The following is an 18,617-nucleotide window of genomic DNA, read 5'->3' as shown; positions in this document are numbered from 1 at the left end:
GGGATACTCTGCACCATTGCAAATGCCATTCAAGTCCCAACCAGGAGGAATCTTTGCTTCAAATACAGTGGTCTCTAAAAACACTTCTAATTTATTATGTCTGTGATAATATAACGTTCTCATAAAGGGGTTGATTTTAAAACCCACGTGCACATGGATGCGCCGGTTTTATAACATGCGCGCGTGTTATAAAATCCGATGCCCGTGCACACTTGAGAGCCCAATTTTGTATCAACGTTTACATGTGTGAGCGGGTGCCCCGTTCATGTGCGCAGGGGGGGATTTTTTCAATTACGCGTGGCGATGCGATTGGACCCCGCCCTGCCCAGACCCTGTCCCCAGTCCGTCCCTTTTTGATCTGTTGGCACTTCTGCCCATATCAGGAGATACGCCTGTGGCTGGGCCATTTTTTTTAAACTGCGTTTGACGCGAGTTCGGCCCGGCCACAAGCGTATCTGCCGGGATTTGCACGCACCGATGTTTGAAAATTCGGGCGTATGTTTAATAAAATGACTTAAGAAAAGAAGCAGCTCAGAAGAGTGAACTGTAGAAAGTTTGTATGATATGACCACCATATCATTCCAATTAAATAAACATTCTTCAACGACAACCTTGGTTATGGTTTTGCCCATTTTTTTTTATTAGATTGGCAGACAAATTGGAACTAATTCTATAACAGTATTCATTTGGGCTAATGACAGGCATCGCTGATGATCTCTGAATCAGTGGTGTGGTAAATAATGCCATAAAAATTATAGCCAAGGTCTAGCCCAGTGGCTCACTGGCAGCATTCATAGAACTTATGGGGAAAGAGTCCTAGCTGAAATTCAATAATACTTACTGGCTACAATGGGGGTAAATGCATGCCAGATTCCAAAAGGGACTATGGTTTGTAACCCCTGGCTGACGATAGTTACGGTGATAGCTGACCTAAAATAGGAGCTAAAAAAAGGAGAAAATGAACCGATAATTGTACATGAAGGCTCCTAACATCATACGCTCAATGGGCCGGATTTTAAAAGGGTTACGCCCATAAGGTACGCGTGTAACCATTTTAAAACGCCCTTGCGCACGTTGAGCCTATATTGCATAGGCTTCCGGCACGCGCAAAGCCCCGGGATGCACGTAAGTCCCGGGGATTTCTTGGGGTGGGCGTGTCGGGGGCATGATGCGGTCGACGCGTCATCGGGGGGCGTGTTGGGGGCGTGACGTGGTCGGCGCATCATCTGGGGGTGGTGCTGCGGGCGTGGTTTCAGCCCGGGGGTGTTCCAGGGTGTGGCCGCGTCCTCCGGACCAGTCCCCGGACCGGAACATGGCACGCGGCAGCCGGCCTGGCGCGCGCAAAGGCGTAACTTGTGCGACAGAGGTAGGGGGGATTTAGATAGGGCCGGGGGGATGGGTTAGGTAGGGGAAGGGAGGGGAAGGTGGGGGGAGGCGGAAGGAAAGTTCCCTCCGAGGCCGCTCCGATTTCAGAGCGGCCTCGGAGGGAACGGGCAGCGCGCGCAGGGCTCGGCGCGTGCAAGTTGCACAAATGTGCACTCCCTTGCGCGCGCCGACCCCAGATTTTATAAGATACGCTCGGCTATGCACGTATCTTATAAAATCCGGCATACTTTTGTTCGCACCTGGTGAGCGAACAAAAGTACGTATGTGCACTATGTTTTAAAATGTACCCCAGTGTGTACCAGTTCTGAGTTAACTGGTGGTAAAAGGAGCCAGGAAGAAACTGCTGGATCCCACCACATAATACATGTATCTGTTTCTAATTTTGGCACAGATAACTGAATTCATATCTATCTGGAGATTTGGAAATCAACTATAATCTGAATTCACCCTGGCACCTGTCTGGCTATAAACTAATAGAAAATTGATGTCCAATCAGCTTTCTGCTTTGATTTAAAACTCCTCTTGCTTTCTGGGCACACCGAGACACATGTGACTCATATTGCAATGCTCATTTGCAAGCGTTATATTCTAATTAAAAACTTAGGCCACATGTAATAGAAGTTTTTCTCATTTTGTGTTTATGGAAAACTGCTTTGTAAATCTAGCCCCCAAAAACCAGATATGATCAGATGTTATCTCTTGAATGCTAAAATTGTATTTTCTAAAGATTCTAAAATATACTGTACAACTCGCCCATGGTTCACACTCCTAAATGCTCCAGAATATGAAGTACCAACTCTAACATGAACAAAGATACCTCAGCTGACCATAAAAATCTACAGGGAAGGAAAATGACTTGGCACTAGGTTATTCAAAAGCTAAAAGTTGGCATCAGGTACTAGCCTAGGCCTAGAATAAAAAGTAAATAAATAAAAAGAAGCAAAAAAAAAATCAAAAGAAAACCAATCCAATAACACAAAAAAAGCAAAACCTAAAAGATAAAAACTTAAACAACAAAAATGAAAAAATAAAAAATCATTGAAATAATGAAATCCCTAAGTATAAGGCAAAAACCTAACCCCTAAACATAAAAATTAGCAAATAAAAATGGCAAAGAAAATAATTTTACTCTAGTTCCTAAAAATGTGCCTTTCATACTCATTTTAAATATTTTTCCACTACTTTAAATCTATATTTTAAATGTTGTAAAGTAGCACTATGCATGCTAGCTCAAGGAATGCCACCTTGGGTGAGCCAGAATCTGTCAGATCTTGGAAGCTAAGCAGACCAGACCAGACCTGCTTATTATTTGGATGGCAGACCACCTGGGAAGGCCAGGCACTTTGGGCTGCAGAAAGCAATGGAAAACCAGTGCAGTATCTTGACAAGAAAATTAAGGTCAAGTGGTGGTGGTGATCATCAAGGTCTCTGAAAACAGGCAAGGTATATACTACTGACACCACATATATCTTGCTCCATTTTGGGATTGTGGCTTATTTCAAGCTTTAAATTTAACTTCCTAAAGAGACTTGTAATTGAATTTGTTTGATTTAGACATGCTACTAATATTTAGCATAATTAAGCCATATAAATAAGAATCTAAAAATATCTAACTTGTATTAAAGAAGTCAAACCTAATGTAGTTGGGGATTATACAGTCAGATGGGTAATGACCATGGCTGAATTTCATACCCAGGCCTATAGCAAAGATGTATATGCCTCCTAACCTTTAGGAAAAGACTCAAGACATGGCTGTTTAAGCAAGCCTTCCCGAACTCCAATTAACACGCCTCGCCAGCAAATATCCTACACAGCAGCTATATATATTGTTTAATGTATATATTGTATAATTGTATATAATTAACTTCTTCTATCTCTCTTTAATTCCTCCACCCCAGTTCAATAGTCCTTGTTAATTGTAACTGCTTCTCTTCATCACGTTTAATCTATGTTCGTTGTTATTTCCATTGCACCCCTGTTCTATGTAAACCGACATGATGTGAGCTCTTCATGAATGCCGGTATAAAAAACCCCATAAATAAATAAATAAAATGTAATATGTTGCCAAGGTTCTTTTTACCAGCAATTCATGTTTGCTCATGCAGGACTCGATTGCAATCATACAGTTGTCTGGTGTGAGTATGTGTTTTAAATTTCCATATGACAGATTTATTTAAGGAATTAGACAAAAGCGGGTGTAGCATTGATGGAAGGTTACTTCACATCTGGGAGGTAGCTGACTTAGTACCGTAACTGACCTCGCCACTTCTCAGTATAAACATAATAACATCACTTATCCCATCACACCTCCATGAGCCTAACTCATTGTTTCCCAGCCTTCTCCTGGAGACACACCTAACCAGTAGGATTTTCAGGATTGCCACAATGAATATGCATGAGATAGATTTGCATACACCAAGGGCCTGATTTAAAAAAACAAAAAAAAAAACATTTACTCAAGTAAGTGGGCTTTTGAAAATTGCTACTATATATGCCATTGAATTGTCCAATTACTCACGTAAGTGCACTTTAATAAATTGCTTTTGAAAATTGCTATGATAATATGTTATATTTATGTGCATAACTCCTTTGAAAATTACCACCCATCTGTCCATTATATGGAGATCATCTCATGCATATTCGTGTGGATATCCTGAAGACCCGACTGGTTAGATTTTCCTCCAGGACAGAGTTGGGAAACACTGGTTTACCTGATTAATATAATTGCTAATTTATCATGATTTTTTAAAAATTACAATTAAATTAAGATAAAAACAAACGTTTTTTCAAACACAGTGGGGAATGGGGTTTTAATTTGTTGCTGTTATTAAGTATTGTCAGATGAGTTTTCAAAGGAGTTGCGTACGTAAGCAGAGCATACTACCGTAGCAAATTTCAAAAGCCTTTTATGTGCGTATAGTGCACTTACGAGAGTAAATCGTATGGACAATTCAATGGCATTTATTGTAGCAATTTTCAAAAGCTCACAAACACAGGTAAAGAACATTTGCACTTGTAAATCCCAGTTTTTGAAAATCAGGCCCATAGCTTTCTTGCATGGTATAATATGTTATTAAATATTAAAATAATTGGAGCAAAGGGTCCATTTTTTCCTTTTTAAATCAGCATGTGAAAAATCCGAGAGCTAATTGACTTGTCATAGTACAGTATATTGTAATCCAATTTTATACTATGCAAATTGTCAACTTCTGAAAAGTATATGGAATCAAATAGCAGCAGGTCGCATCGTATTCAGAAAGCAATAAAAGGTTATCAGTGTACAGCAAGAATCATTTTGCTAATTCATTTTTTATTTTATTTTGGGTCTTGTCAACAACTCTGTAGCTTTAGGGAATAATTAAAGAGGCTCTTCTGCACCTGCCATCAACAATTCAATGGTTGGAAGCTTTTAGATGCTATTATTGTGCATTTGTGACCAGATTTGAGAGCCTGCTTCACTAAGGCATTGCTCCCATGCTGAGGTAGATCTTAAATAAGAACGCCAGATTTTATAAGATACGCGCATAGCCGTGCGTATCTTATAAAATCCGGGGTCGGCGCGCGCAAGGCTGTGCAAAATCGGCAGCCTGCGCGCGCCGAGCCACGCAGCCTGCTTCCGTTCCCTCCGAGGCCGCTCCGAAATCGGAGCGGCCACGGAGGGAACTTTCCTTCCGCGTCCCCCCACCTTCCCCTCCCTTCCCCTATCTATGCCACCCCCCAGCCCTACCTAAATCCCCCCCTACTTTTGTTGTGCAAGTTACGCCTGCTTGAAGCAGGCGTAACTTGCGCGCGCCGCCTCAGCATCCCCCGGCACAGGCCGCAGTGCCGGGGGACTCGGGACCGCCCTGCCGACCTGCCCCCGAACCGTCTCCAGGCCCCCGGACCTGCCCCGGACCGCCCCCTGACCCCGGACACGCCCCCTCCCGCCCCTTTTACGAAGCCCCGGGACTTACGCGCGTCCCAGTATTTGCACGCGCCGGCGGCCTATGCAAAATAGGTGTGCCGGCGCGCGAGTGCCCTGCGCGCGTAAATCCGGCAGGATTTACGCGTGCGGGGCTTTTAAAATCTAGCCCTTTGTGTCTATGGGAAAATGCCTTGATGAAGAAGCAGGCCCTTAGTTTGATGTATCCTATTAAGGAAACAGAATGCTGACTTAGCACTTCAACTCAGGGTCAGTGGAATCTGTTCTTGACAGCTGGCCTGACCCACAAAACTTTGACATGCTGTGTGCAGGCTTTTTATAAAACAAATTTTCAGTAGATTTTGTAAGCTATTACTGTGCAGCAGTACTAAGAGAAATCTGGACTAGATGAGGAAAAGCCCTAAATTGGAGGCAGATTCTTTATTGGTATATGTAGAACATATTATATATGTAGCTCTCATTAGCATATGAAATAATGAATGACTAGACCAGTAATAAGATGTATTTATTCCACAGTTGAACCCAGTGAGGATGGATCACCGATTACAGCTTGCAATGGAGGTGAATGTCATTTTAAATCTTTTTCTTATTGTAAACACAGAGTTTTTGTAACTGCATGCAATGATAAAACATTAAAGGCTAACACTTGTCCTCAGAAATTCCATTTCCTTTTTCTTGGCAGATCTTCTTTCAGTTTTCTTTCCATCCTGGCATGTTTTATCTCTTTTTTTAACTAATCTGCTTGCATTGATCTATGCTTATTAATGGTGTTGGGGCTTTTTTAATAAGAATAGGTAAGAAGCAGGGGTGTGCAGATAAAAGATTGTTTACTTTCTCGTTTCATTTCATGAGAATGCATTCATGATTTTTTTTTGTTTCATTTATTTTGTGTTTTGTTTCAGAAAATAATGTGTGCTATTTGCAAACACTGTGCACCATTTTCTGAAACAAGAACAAAACCTGTGTCAGACTTCAAGGGTATCTGGAGATCCTTGTCCCATCCCCCGCTGCTCCTGGAGATGGTGAAAGTTCCCTCAAGAAGATAGTATTAGCGGAAAAAAAACAACCCCAAAACCATTCCCAGGTCCCACCCCAAGCCCCTTCCTTTTGTTTAAAAAATAGCCCCCCTCTGGCTGCCAGCCCCCATATCACCCACCCTAGCCCACTCTCCTGACTGCTCCAGACTTATCAAACATTTCTTGTGGTCTAGTGGGGGCCACGGAGCTACCTGGTGTCCGCCATTTTAAAAAAATGGTGCCAGCTGCCCTTTGCCCTATCACAGGGGCTTTTTAATGATGGAGGGAGGGGGAGGAGGCTGAGTGATGTGGAGCCTGGCAGCCAGTGGGGCTATTTTATAAACAAAAAGGAGGGTTTGGGTATTGGGGAGGTCATGGGAATGTTTTTTTTTTCATTACTACTTCCTTTCTGGGGGAACTTTGGCTACCTCCAGGAGTGGCAGGGAAAGGGGTAGGATGGGGTCTGCAGAGACTCCTAGAGTTCTATGTTTGTCCAGACAACTAGCATACACTATATACAAATAGTGCACACAAAAAAATGCTAGAAAATAAAACAAAATTTGGTGTTTTATTTCTATCGTTTTAGAGAATAGCTTGAAATCGCACAGAGAATGATGTTGACATTGTCTATGTCATTTCAAACAACAGCACATCCCTCTTAAGAAGAGGTCTGGCTATTGCAGAATCAAGATATTTAAACATTCAGAATGCATAAGAACAAAGAGAATCAGATCAGAACCTTCAGACTCCAAAGGGTTAAACATTACAACAAGGGAGCATGATGTGCAGTGTTACCTTAAGAAAACTATAATTTATCCACTGCTATTACATCTTATGAAATTGTGTGCTTGATGTCATCATGGGAAGCCATCTTTTCCTTGGGGCTATATTTCGGGCAGGCTTATCTTTGTTTAAACATGCTGGTTTTTCCTTTAGTCTGCATATCTTCTGTGCACAAAATCTTAACCAAAATTGTTAGCAGTTAAAATCTTTACAGAATGTGACATGCTGTTGCTGTGCCATTACCCCAGGCTTCATGTATGAAAGGCTTTTCTGGGATCAAGGTGGTAGAATTCTCTGACCTTTAAGTTACCTGTGCTTCATATGAAAGGAAAATTCACCTCTTACCTCTGTCCTTTTTTCCATTAATTAACCTGCTTCCACAACCACATGCTTTCCTACTAATACTTCAGCAAACTCCGGCACTACATCAACATGTCCTTTAGTTGATTCAAGGATTGGGAGAGGCCTATTTTTCGCTATAAAATATTAAAGAGGTGGCTTTGTGCCTGGGAAAGGGGAATTCAAAATCTGAGTTCCAGAAGTGCCTTTTTGGTTAAAGAAGATCTGCAGATTTCATGCAATAAGAGTGTGTCCCAGTAAATCTCGTCTTGTTAAAATGTTTGCAGTCTCCCTGCATATTGATTAATTACCGGAAAAAGAAACAACAACTTGACTTGTACTTCTTCCTTTGGGGGAGTTCTGAGGGAATACCTGCTGGGTGCAGGTTCCTCTCTAAGCTCATAAGCTGCACTAGAGAGGACCAGGAGATGGAAGAAGGCCCAATTTTCCAGTTCCTTCTCTAATGCTACTGGTTCTTGAAAATAGAATCATTAGGTGTAGGCTGGAATATAAACTCTGCAGTTGAGTAATATGGACCATTACAACAAGAAACCTGGAGAACCATAGACATGCTTGTAAAAGTTGTCAAGCAATAAATAATACAGTTCTGAACCTAGTCAGGCAATTGGAGCCTGGGATTCAGATGATTGCAGTAACATATAAATATAGACCATTAGGGCTGATAGAGACCGTAGAGCCCATCCAGTCTGCGCATCCAGACCTCCTGCTCCGCTGTATGTCAGATGAGGCCAGTGTCAAGTTGCATGCCAGGATGAGCAGTTAAAAAAAAAAAAAATTAGTTTGCAAGTGTGGATTCTTATTGAAGTGAATGAAATCCCTGTTTGTTTTTGAATATTCTTGCTAGCTAGAAATCTAGCTGATTCTCTTTTTTAACAAAGTCCATTCACATTCACCACAATTTAGTAATACTTTGTTAATTTTTGATTAGCAAGGGAGAAAGGTGGTGAGAAAGGGCAAGGGAGGAAGGGAAAGAGAGAGAGAGAGAGAAATAAAAATTGAAAGATGAATCAAAAAACAGAACCGCAAAATAAATAACCATGGGCTGCAGGTAGTTTAAGGAACAAATGCTTTCTATGATTTATCTCCATAACCGCAAAAATACTTTTGTAAAGAAATCACATATGTATGTTAATCTCTACAGAAAACAAATGACTTCCCTATGCCTACAGGTAGGCCCTTTTCCCACCGTTAAATTGCACACATCCTGCTGCTGTGAGTTACCTACATAGCATAGAAGAACTAATATGGGTGACATTGGGAAATTTCCGGTCATGGTATGAAAATGGAATGAATTCTTGGATAAACGAAAAGCTGAGTGTAATTTCAGGCAGCCTGCTTAGGACAAAAGCCATGTAGCCTCTTAGAAATGTTATGTTTCCATGATTTAACTGTTTGACATGCTCCTTTCTGAAAATCATCATAGACAAAAGTCCCATGACAACACTGTTTAATCTATGATACTTATTTGGAATTCACGCTGAGATAAACGGTATTTCTCTACTGTAAATTAAATAAAACCTAATTGGACAAAATTGTATTAAGAAAAGCATGTCTTCCTCCAGTGATTGGGTCATGTTATTGCTGAGGCATTGTAGCTATCAAAAGGCTGTGTGTGTGTGCAGTGGTACAGCCTAGTAGTGGTCTAACTCCCACGTCTAAAAATGACAGCTTTAACGAGAGCAATGAGAAACCTCCAAATAGCTGAATGAGCGCCAAGATATTTTTCCAGGTTAAAAGTGAAATTGTTGGAAAATTCTTACTTAAAAAACCCCCCAAAACAAAACAAAATCACTTTGAGCAAAACCATTGGTCATGCCCATGACCCTAGGCTCAAGAGAAGGCATTTTATATCTACCATTCATTGGGCATGGTGTCAAAAGTTGAATAGTGGGCTGGATTTTGGATCACAGAAACAAGATAAGTTTTTGTGGCTGTTAGCTCTGCTTTTCACTTTCAAATTATAAAGCTGTGTCTTCTTAGTAAGGGAGGACGAAGCAGGCGAGGTAATCGTTTTATGCGTTCGCCTTGAGAATATTTCTGCAGCATTGTCCTAGTGCTACCATAGAAGTATCACAGGAATATAAGAATAGAAAATATATGCAATAATCTGCCATATGCTCAACATAATCATATAAATATGAGCAGTAATACCAGATTATAGTGTGCCAAATTCACGTCATGCCATTAAAAAATAGCAAAGTATTCCCAGAGCATATCATGACATACTAGTGGTATTACCACAGAAATGGTCCAGTGATCTCATCTTTTTTTTTTTTTTATCACATTTACTAATTACTATGATTTGTTATTTTGGCTTCACATTCTTCAGTTTCTTGCACTAAAGTACTGAACTAAGAGTCTTCTTAAGCCAAATTCCTTGCTCAGACATTTATTTCTTGAGCTGGGAGTGCTGCTCACACAGCATTCACTTTATAGAACTGAGGGGAGGATATGTTCCTGCAACAATTGCTCTTATAGTTACAGCTGATAGGTTGGTCAACATTCACCTTAAATGTAGTTCTGTTCTGCTCTCGGTCATATAAGGTCATTCAGATTCAGATAATTATATTGGCATGACAATTTTACTTGAGTTGCCAAAGTAACACCCAGCATGATTAAAATAAAACATCGAAGAAAAAAAGGGAAAAAATTACATAATAGTAATAATAGTAAAGTAAAGTTACAGATTATGGAAAGTATATTCTAGTACTTGATCTTATATGTGGGGTGACGTGTAAATAAAATCTACCAGAATGCATCAAAATCAGTCTAGAAACTGTTATGTACATGTGCAACTAACATTTTCAGACTTCTGGAAATTTTCAAGCATTTTGAAGGTATATAAGTTTTTAGGAGATGTGAGAACATCACATAGATTTCAGGATTTTGAAAATATTATTATTTCTAAAAAATGAATGGTTGACAGTTGACTCCATGATGCAAGTGTAAACAGATGGAAGATAAGTCATATTGGTCTTGATCTACTTACTGTGTTTTTGTTCATTCCTAGGCACGATCTGAAATGGATAAATATCTTCTTCACCAAATACCCCCAGTGCAGATGATGACAGACAAAAAATACCGGAGAGAGAGTGCCTCAGTGGTGGATGAATTTTTTGAGGCAGAGAAGCCACCTTCTGCACCATACAGTGTAAATATCAACGTGATACTACCAGATACCACACACCTACGCACAGGACTCTACCGGCCAGCCAAGCCCATCACACTCTACCCACAGATCAAAACGGAACCTGGCACCAGCTTTTCTCAGTCGTGTTCATCCTCCCTGACACAAACCTTGCCAGATTTCACAAGTGTGTTCAGCATGCCTCAGTCGGTGGCAGTCAACAATATCTTTATTAAGCAGGAGATGCCCAGTGAGATCCCACTGTCTGCTCCTGGCCCACAGCAGTCTCAGCTTTATCAGTTACCAGTAAGTAATGATGCCATCAGCATGGCACAATCCACTGGCAGCACTACAGTCATTAACACACTCAGCGGAACGACCATGACGGCAGGAAGCACTGACTCCAATTCCCTCCTCCGGCATTCCAGGCCTGATCAAGTGAAGCAGTTCCAGAATATTGCCCAAGGACAAGGCAACTTCAACATTTCTGGGCAATTTTACCCTGTCCCAGGGGTTTCCTTGCCCCCTTCACCTCCAAATTCACAACCTGGCAGCCCAGAGAATCAGCCTGAATTGATCAACACTATCTCACCTCCACCACCATATGAAGCTACTTTTGGACTGAAGCTGATGCCATCGCATCAGATTCACAGTCTTCCCAATGCCCTGGGAACCCTACCTCAAGGGCAAATTATCATGCAAGGAGCAAAATTCAACAGAAGGAACAACCCAGAACTGGAAAAAAGGAGAATTCACCACTGTGATTACCCAGGTACTGAGCAACAACAGGGAAGAACAGCATTCTAACTGGTGGAATTTTGTGATGTAAAAAGGGGAGAGAGAAATATAACTAAATGGATGCAGATAGGGTTCTCTTCACTAAAGTAGCTCAGCTATAGAGTTCAGCATGGAGTTCTTGATTTGGAACCAGAGGGATTTAAAATTTGTGGCAGAGACCCACTTTTTCTTTAGCTTCTTATATGGGAAGCTTGCTGGGCAGACCGGATGGACCATTGGTCCTTTTCTGCCATCATTTCTGTGTTTCTGTTCCTCACAAATGGGGGGGGGGGGGGGGGCAACCAATCTATACCAACACATGGCGACGGTCTCTCCTTTGTCGTTTTCTTGTAGGATGCACAAAGGTTTACACCAAGAGTTCCCACTTGAAGGCACATCAGAGAACCCACACAGGTCAGTGCCGCCCTTGCATTTAGTGATTTACCATTGAGTTAAAAGAACCGGGGAATCTTTCTGTCAGCCAGGATGCCCTGGGGTCTGCAAGCACATACATGATGTTATTGTATTAACATGCATTACAATATACCATAAGGAGATCACCTATGGAGTAATATGGCATTTTGTGTTTTCTGTTGCAAGGGTGGGGTTCATAGGTAGGTGGGGAATTTGCTGGGATTGCTAACTAAGGTCTGAAAGGGTTCAGGTAGGATGTCTGTGAATAAATTGAGGTTTTGATCAGTAATGGGATGAATAACTCTGAGTTAGTGTTTATTTTAATTTTGATAGGATAAATATTTGTATTTGTTGTGCTATTTAAGATCTATATTATATGGGGCGGATTTTAAAAGGCCCGCGCGCGTAAATCCTTCCGGATTTACGAACGCAGGGCCCTCATGCGCCGGCGCGCCTATTTTGCATAGGCCGCCGGCGCGCGTAAAGCCCCGGGACGCGTGTAAGTCCCGGGGCTTTCGAAAAGGAGAGGGAGGGGGCGTGTCCGGGGGCGTTCCCGAAACGACGCGGCGTTTCAGGGGCGTGCTTCAGCGTTTCGGGGGCGGGCCCGGGGGCATGGTCGAGGCCTCCGGACCAGCCCCCGGAGGACGGAGCAGGGCTGCCGGCGACGCGCGCAAAGTTACGCCTGCTTTCAGCAGGCGTAACTTTGCCGACAAAGGTAAGGGGGGGGGTTTAGATAGGGCCGGGGGGGTGGGTTAGGTAGGGGAAGGGAGGGGAAGGTGTGGGGAGGGCGAAGAAAAGTTCCCTCCGAGGCCGCTCCAAAATCGGAGCGGCCTCGGAGGGAACATGCAGCTCGTGCTGGGCTCGGCGTGCGCAGGTTGCACAAATGTACACCCCCTTGCGCACGCCGACCCTGGATTTTATAAGATACGCGCGTAGCCACGCGTATCTTATAAAATCCAGCGTACTTTTGTTCGCGCCTGGTGCGCGAACAAAAGTACGCGCTCGCGTATTTTTTAAAAATCTGCCCCTATATGTACTATGTTGTGATCCACCTTCACTGGTTTGGGGGTTAAAAAGGCAAAATACAAAATATGAAATGATATAAAAATTAAAATTAAATGGAATTAAATTAATGTAAATGGAGATACCTTTTGTGTTCCTCTCCAAGGTATCTTCTATCACCTAAATGGTGACAGATCAGAGTACTTTTTATCCTTGAATATTGCAGTAATGGAGAATACTATTATGCCAATAATGTGCATGATAGCAACATTTCAGGTTTTTATATGGTATTGACCATGGTAAAACACTTCATTGTGAACTGTATGGTATTGGTAATATATCTGGAATCTTCAAAACTAAAGCCTTCATGAGTTTGTGGCTAGTTAGACAAATTATAAACCTCGGGTTCTGTCCTGTTAATATGTGTTTTAAAAGGTGATGACTGAATTAGCCTTAACACACTTTTACAATAATCTGCATTCATGCTAATTTGAACATTTTGTGGTAAAAAAAAATAATAAAATGAACTGCATCACATGCAAATGCATGCAAAGCTCATTAATATCTAAATAGGGTTATCACAAATTGTGCTAAGCAAAATGATTTGAGTTCACCCACAGATAACAAAAAATTAAACACTCCTGCCCAAGGTACAGTTGGGTTAATTCCTGGAGATTACTGCAATATTTTGTGATGTCTCTGCCCCCTTCCCCCAGACAAGGGGGAAGGGGGCAGAGACATCAGATGGCTCCTTCTAGGAGACATCAGATGGCTCCTTCTGACCCAATTCCTCCATCCCTCCCCCATGCAGGGATCCCCTGCCTATACCTTTGCACTGTGAGGAGGAGGGCCTTATTTCAACAACTAGAGAGATACTGGGTGAGGAGTCAGGCAATCCGGAAGGATTGCCTGACTCCTCACCCAGTTCTATGTCAGGGAGTAGGAGGTAACATTGCAACCCCAGTAGATGGTAATGCATCAGCATTATCTCCTGCAAAATACCAGATCCATCCATTCATTCATGATATATTTATAATCCATGCTTCTAGAGCTCAGAGCAGAGTTCAATAAACACAGATTTAATACAGATAAAGTAAAATGTAATAGAAATCAAACTATAGTTGTGATACTGTAAACCGGAGAGAAGGCAGACTGCTATTCTTCGGTATATAAAAGACTTTAAATAAATAAATAAATAAAAATATACATTGACCATACAAAAGTACAAAAAGAGCTAAAAACATATTAGGGTAAATAACCTAATAAATGGAAAGGCAGACACCTGCTATAATTAGGAGCCGAATGACCCAGATCCCCATACCAGAAAGTAAAAATCATGTGACAGGTGGGCCCCAATCAGGTCCTGGTCAATGGCATTTGTCCTTGGAGAAATGTAAAGGATGTCACTTACCCTCTACTGTAGGGGCTTATTGATGATGTGCCTTAGGGCAGAATATTCCTAAGGGGATAGTATATCCCTTTAAGACAGTGTTATGAAAGAGAACCTCTACAGGTGGCTTCCTTACTTTAATATAAGATGGTGCTTAGAGCAGGAATGTGACTCACTTCCTTTGAGTTGAGGAAGAAGCTGAGGTGAAATCAGGATGGAGAATCTCTCTCTCCTTCCCTTTGACCAACTAGCCAGTGTCCAGCAAGGCCATGGCTTAAGGGCATCAATATTAGGCTCCTGGGAAGTGCTATTGAGCTCCAGGGAGGAATCCATTCCTGGACCAGGTGGAAAGATGTATAAGGACTGTGCGTACTAAGATATTATCATTCCATGAAGAAGAAGGAATAATTCCTCTGTTGTACTACGCTAGAATAGAGGAAGGAAGAAAAGGTTGTGATACCTGAGAATAATTCTTTTTAGAGGAAGAGTGTTTTGTTGTTGTTGCTACTACGTCAAGTCTGAAAGATCCTATGACCTCTGATCTAATCAATGAAATTTTAAAATGTTGTTTCTCTCTGACTGCTCGAAACCTCAGACTGGAAAATAAACGTTTTTTGGTTGACGATACCTTTGAGGGAGATCCTTCTTAAACCCAAGGTGTGGGTTCATGAGAGGCATCTGTCAATCCATGGAGAAGCAGGGGTGCAGTCAGAGGGGGTCACAGCAGGGAAAGAAGACATTTGTGGTTCTTTCCCTTCTCAGATTGAAGGCTATATCTTTTGTATCTCTATCAGGTCCAGTACACTATCTAATTTACCGTTTTGGTTTTTTTTTTTTTTTGTACTTTGAATCCACAAAGGCTGGTGTGAGGCTCCAAAATCAGCATCAGACACTCATTCATTTTATGTGCCCTGAAAGGTGGTTACACACAATTAGCAAAAGAAAAATGTAAAGCACCGGAGATCCATATGGAATGCTACTGAGTATAGATAACCAGCAGCAAGACCACAAAAATGCACCCATGAGCATAGGCTACAGCAAAAAGCCAGTTTTCAAATATTTCCCAAAACCAATACGGTTCGGAGCCAAGTGAATATTCCTTGGAAGCAGATTCCAATAACGAGGTGCAGCACAAGAAAAGGTTTTATTTCTGGTACCTGCCCACCTCCTGGACTTAACTCCCATTAGTACATCAGCTGTTTAAATGTGGTGTTTTGCGGGAGATAATACTTGTGTCAAACTGGTTGTTAGTGCATATTAATAGTCGGTTGTAGCTCAGTTTAATATTTTGGTCTCCAAGTTATTATTTTTTCAATATAATTTTGTCTGAAATGGATACATAAATTAAACTATATTTATGCTAGCTGTGTATAAAATGAGGGATTTTTTTTTGATTCTCTGACATCTTGGGTAGTCATACTTATCTGGTTCCCACTGACTCTCTTGTAGAGCGGTTTTATGTCAGCATTGATCTATATGTGCTGCAATTATTGTGTTGCTGGAATTTGTTTCTTTCTTTTATGAACAAAAAGCATAGCAAGCTGTAGAAGTACAGGAATGCTTTTTAACAATTGATTTTGATCTTATCTCAGCTTATCAACCTGTTTAAATATGGGCCAGTGTCACCGGAGTTTTCTTTATCCACTGTAAAAGGTACAAAGCATAAGCTGGAAATAGGATACACTTACAAACACAGGTGTATGTTGTTCAGAACATTCTATTCTGCATAGGTGGTGCTTTTTTTCTGTATAGCACGAAGAGGTGCAGCCAATCAGATTGGTCAACATCAGTAACTTCAAAGGAGAATGTCTTGTGCAATAGAACTAAGTTAAATACATGCCATAGAACAAGTGTTTTCCAATGTAGCTTTATTTAGTCATAAGTTAGAGAAAATGTTTCACCATTGGTACCATTATGTAATAGAAAGAGAGAAAAAAAATATTCTATTGTAGAAACATGATGGCAGAAAAAGACACGTATGGCCCATTTAGTCTGCCCATCCATCTAATTAATTTAGCATTATAATTCTCATCACTTCCTTAGAGATCCCCAGTATTTATTCCATGCTTTCTTGAATTCAGATACTGTTTTTGTCTCCACCATTTCCACTGGAAGGCTGTTCCACACATCCACCAACCTCTCTGTAAGAAACATTTCCTCCTTTTAACCTCCTCTCATGACCCTTCATTCTAGAGCCTCCTTTCCATTGAAAAATGCTCCCCTCCTGTGGATGGAAACCTTTCAGATATTTGAATGTCTCTATCATATCTGCCCTAACTCGCCTTTCCTTTAGGGTATACATGTTTAGATCTTTAAGTATCCCCATATGCTTTAGAATGAAGTCCACTCACCATTTTAGTAGCCGCCTTCTGGACCAACTCCATCCTGTTTATACCCTTTTGAGGGTTCGGTCTCCAGAATTGTACACAGAATCCAAAGTAAGGTCTCATCAGGAACCTTTACAGGGGCAATATCACCTCCCTTTTTCTGCTGACAATTGCTTTCCTTATGCAGCTAAGCATCTTTCCGGCTTTTACCATTGCTTTATCCACCTGTTGTCCACCTTAAGATCATCAGATGCAATTATCCCAGATCCCGCTGTTCCTTTGTGCTTAGAAGAATTTCACCTCTAATACTGCACCTTTCCCTTGTGTTTTTGCATTCTAAATGCATTATTCTGCATTTTTTATCATCAAATCTTAACTGCCAGACCTTAGACCATTCCTCAAGCTTTGCTAGATCCCTCCTCATGTTTTCTACTACTTCCTGGCTGTCCACCCTGTTACAGATTTTGGTATCATCAGCAAAAAGACAAACCTTTCCTGACAATTCTTCCATTTGTCTCTCACAAAAATATTTAAAGAACCGGTCCAAGGATCGATCTCTGAGGCACACTGCTAGTAACAGCCCCCTCCTTGGAGAAAACTCCATTTACCACCACCTTTTGTTGCCTCCCACTCAGCCAGTTTCTAACCCAGTCAGTCGCTCTAGGATCCTTACCAAGAATGCAAGATGGAACTGATGAAGCGTCTCCTTGTCCAGGATATAGGCCTGAGGCTCCCAAGAATCTTCTTTGGGGCCGAAACCTTCCACTTCAGAAGGTAATCAAAAGTATTGTCTCTTTACAAACATCCAGAACCTCTAAGTTGTCTTCTGCATTGATGACAAGTGGATCTTGAATGTGGAAGAAAATTCGCTGAAAAGCGTATAGATATCAGCAGCGGTGGAATACGCTGCTGGGACATCACTGAACTTCAGTGGAAGTGGTGATGTTGGGGAACATCCATAGCCCACTTCAAAAGACACAATAGTTGATCATTCAACTTGATGAGAGGACTGCTCGTCTTCCACTAGTCATTGGAGAATGAAGTTACCTCCTGCCCCTGAGTCCACCAGGGCAGGGGTCTGAACCATGATTGGTCCATAGGTCAAGGAGACTGGAAGAGAAAGCAGGGGATAAGTCGCAGTAGGGCCTAAGAACAGTCCTTCTGTAGGACTTAGGCCCTGTCCGATTTCCGGACGAATGGGACATGTAGAGACATCATGGCCAGGCTGACCACAGTACATGCATAGGCCTCACTTCTTCCGAAGTCTTCTCTCTTAGGAAGTAAAATGTCCATGACCAAGTTGCATCAGTTCATCTTTATCAACAGCAGGAATTACTGGAACCATCCGTGGTGCGGATATAGCACTAGCCTGTTTCAACCCAGGTAACACCTTGGGCCGGAGTTCCTTCACCTTGTCCCGGAGCCGGTGATCAATCCAAGTGGCCATGGCTACTAATTCGTCCAGCGAGTCAGGTGTTTCACGAGCAGCCAGCTCGTCCTTTAAAGAGGTATCCAGGCCTCTGCAAAAGAGTGTCTTGAGACATTTGGGGTCCCAGCGAAGTTCTTCCGCAAGAGTTTTGAACTCGATGGCAAATTCAGGCAATGATCTGCCGCCTTGCTTCAATTCTGCCAAAGCAGAACCGGCTACAGCAGTTTGAGCAGGGTCATTGAACATGGATTTTAAAAAGTCTATAAATCCTTCTATGTCCTGCAAAATGGGGTCCTTATTTTCCCACAAAGTGGATGCCCAAGATAAGGCTCTACCATCCAGATAGGAAAGGATGTAGGTAGTCTTGGAGAGACCCGTAGGAAATAAAGATGGCTGTAAGGCAAAATGCATACAGCACTGGTTTAAGAAGCCCCGGGCCTTCTGAATTTCCTCACAGAAGCGGATAGGAGCCGCCAGTGGTACAGCAGTCTTTAAAGTTATCTCCTGTAACTGATCTTCTTGGTTGGAAGCTGTGCCTTGAACCTTCTGAGTGTGTAGCTGATTAAACACTGAAGTAAGTTTCTCCAAGGTGTCTTGCTGCTCCATAATGCGCTGGGCCAGGCCTGGTATGGCCTGCAAGGCATTAAGTTGTGCCGGATCCATGGAGTTAGCAATCTGTTATTC

The 18,617-nt window shown here is 42.0% G+C and overlaps 1 protein-coding gene across 2 annotated transcripts in view; it reads left to right on the top strand.

The window, feature by feature from the left end:
- The window catches only part of LOC115094420 (Krueppel-like factor 5), a 72,496-nt gene that overhangs the window by 28,267 nt on the left and 25,612 nt on the right, over positions 1 to 18,617 (top strand). Inside the window, exons 2-4 of one of the 2 annotated variants that reach the window (XM_029607455.1) lie at positions 5,825 to 5,869; positions 10,478 to 11,366; positions 11,726 to 11,785. In XM_029607455.1, the coding sequence (XP_029463315.1) occupies positions 5,825 to 5,869; positions 10,478 to 11,366; positions 11,726 to 11,785 (994 nt within the window). The remainder of the gene's footprint in view (positions 1 to 5,824; positions 5,870 to 10,477; positions 11,367 to 11,725; positions 11,786 to 18,617) is intronic. The other variant, XM_029607456.1, reaches the window with a different exon arrangement.

The sequence above is a fragment of the Rhinatrema bivittatum genome, chromosome 6 (assembly GCF_901001135.1).
Source record: "Rhinatrema bivittatum chromosome 6, aRhiBiv1.1, whole genome shotgun sequence".
NCBI lineage: Eukaryota > Metazoa > Chordata > Amphibia > Gymnophiona > Rhinatrematidae > Rhinatrema > Rhinatrema bivittatum.
Note: the sequence above shows the minus strand (reverse complement) of the source record. Positions and strands in the feature narration are given on the sequence as shown.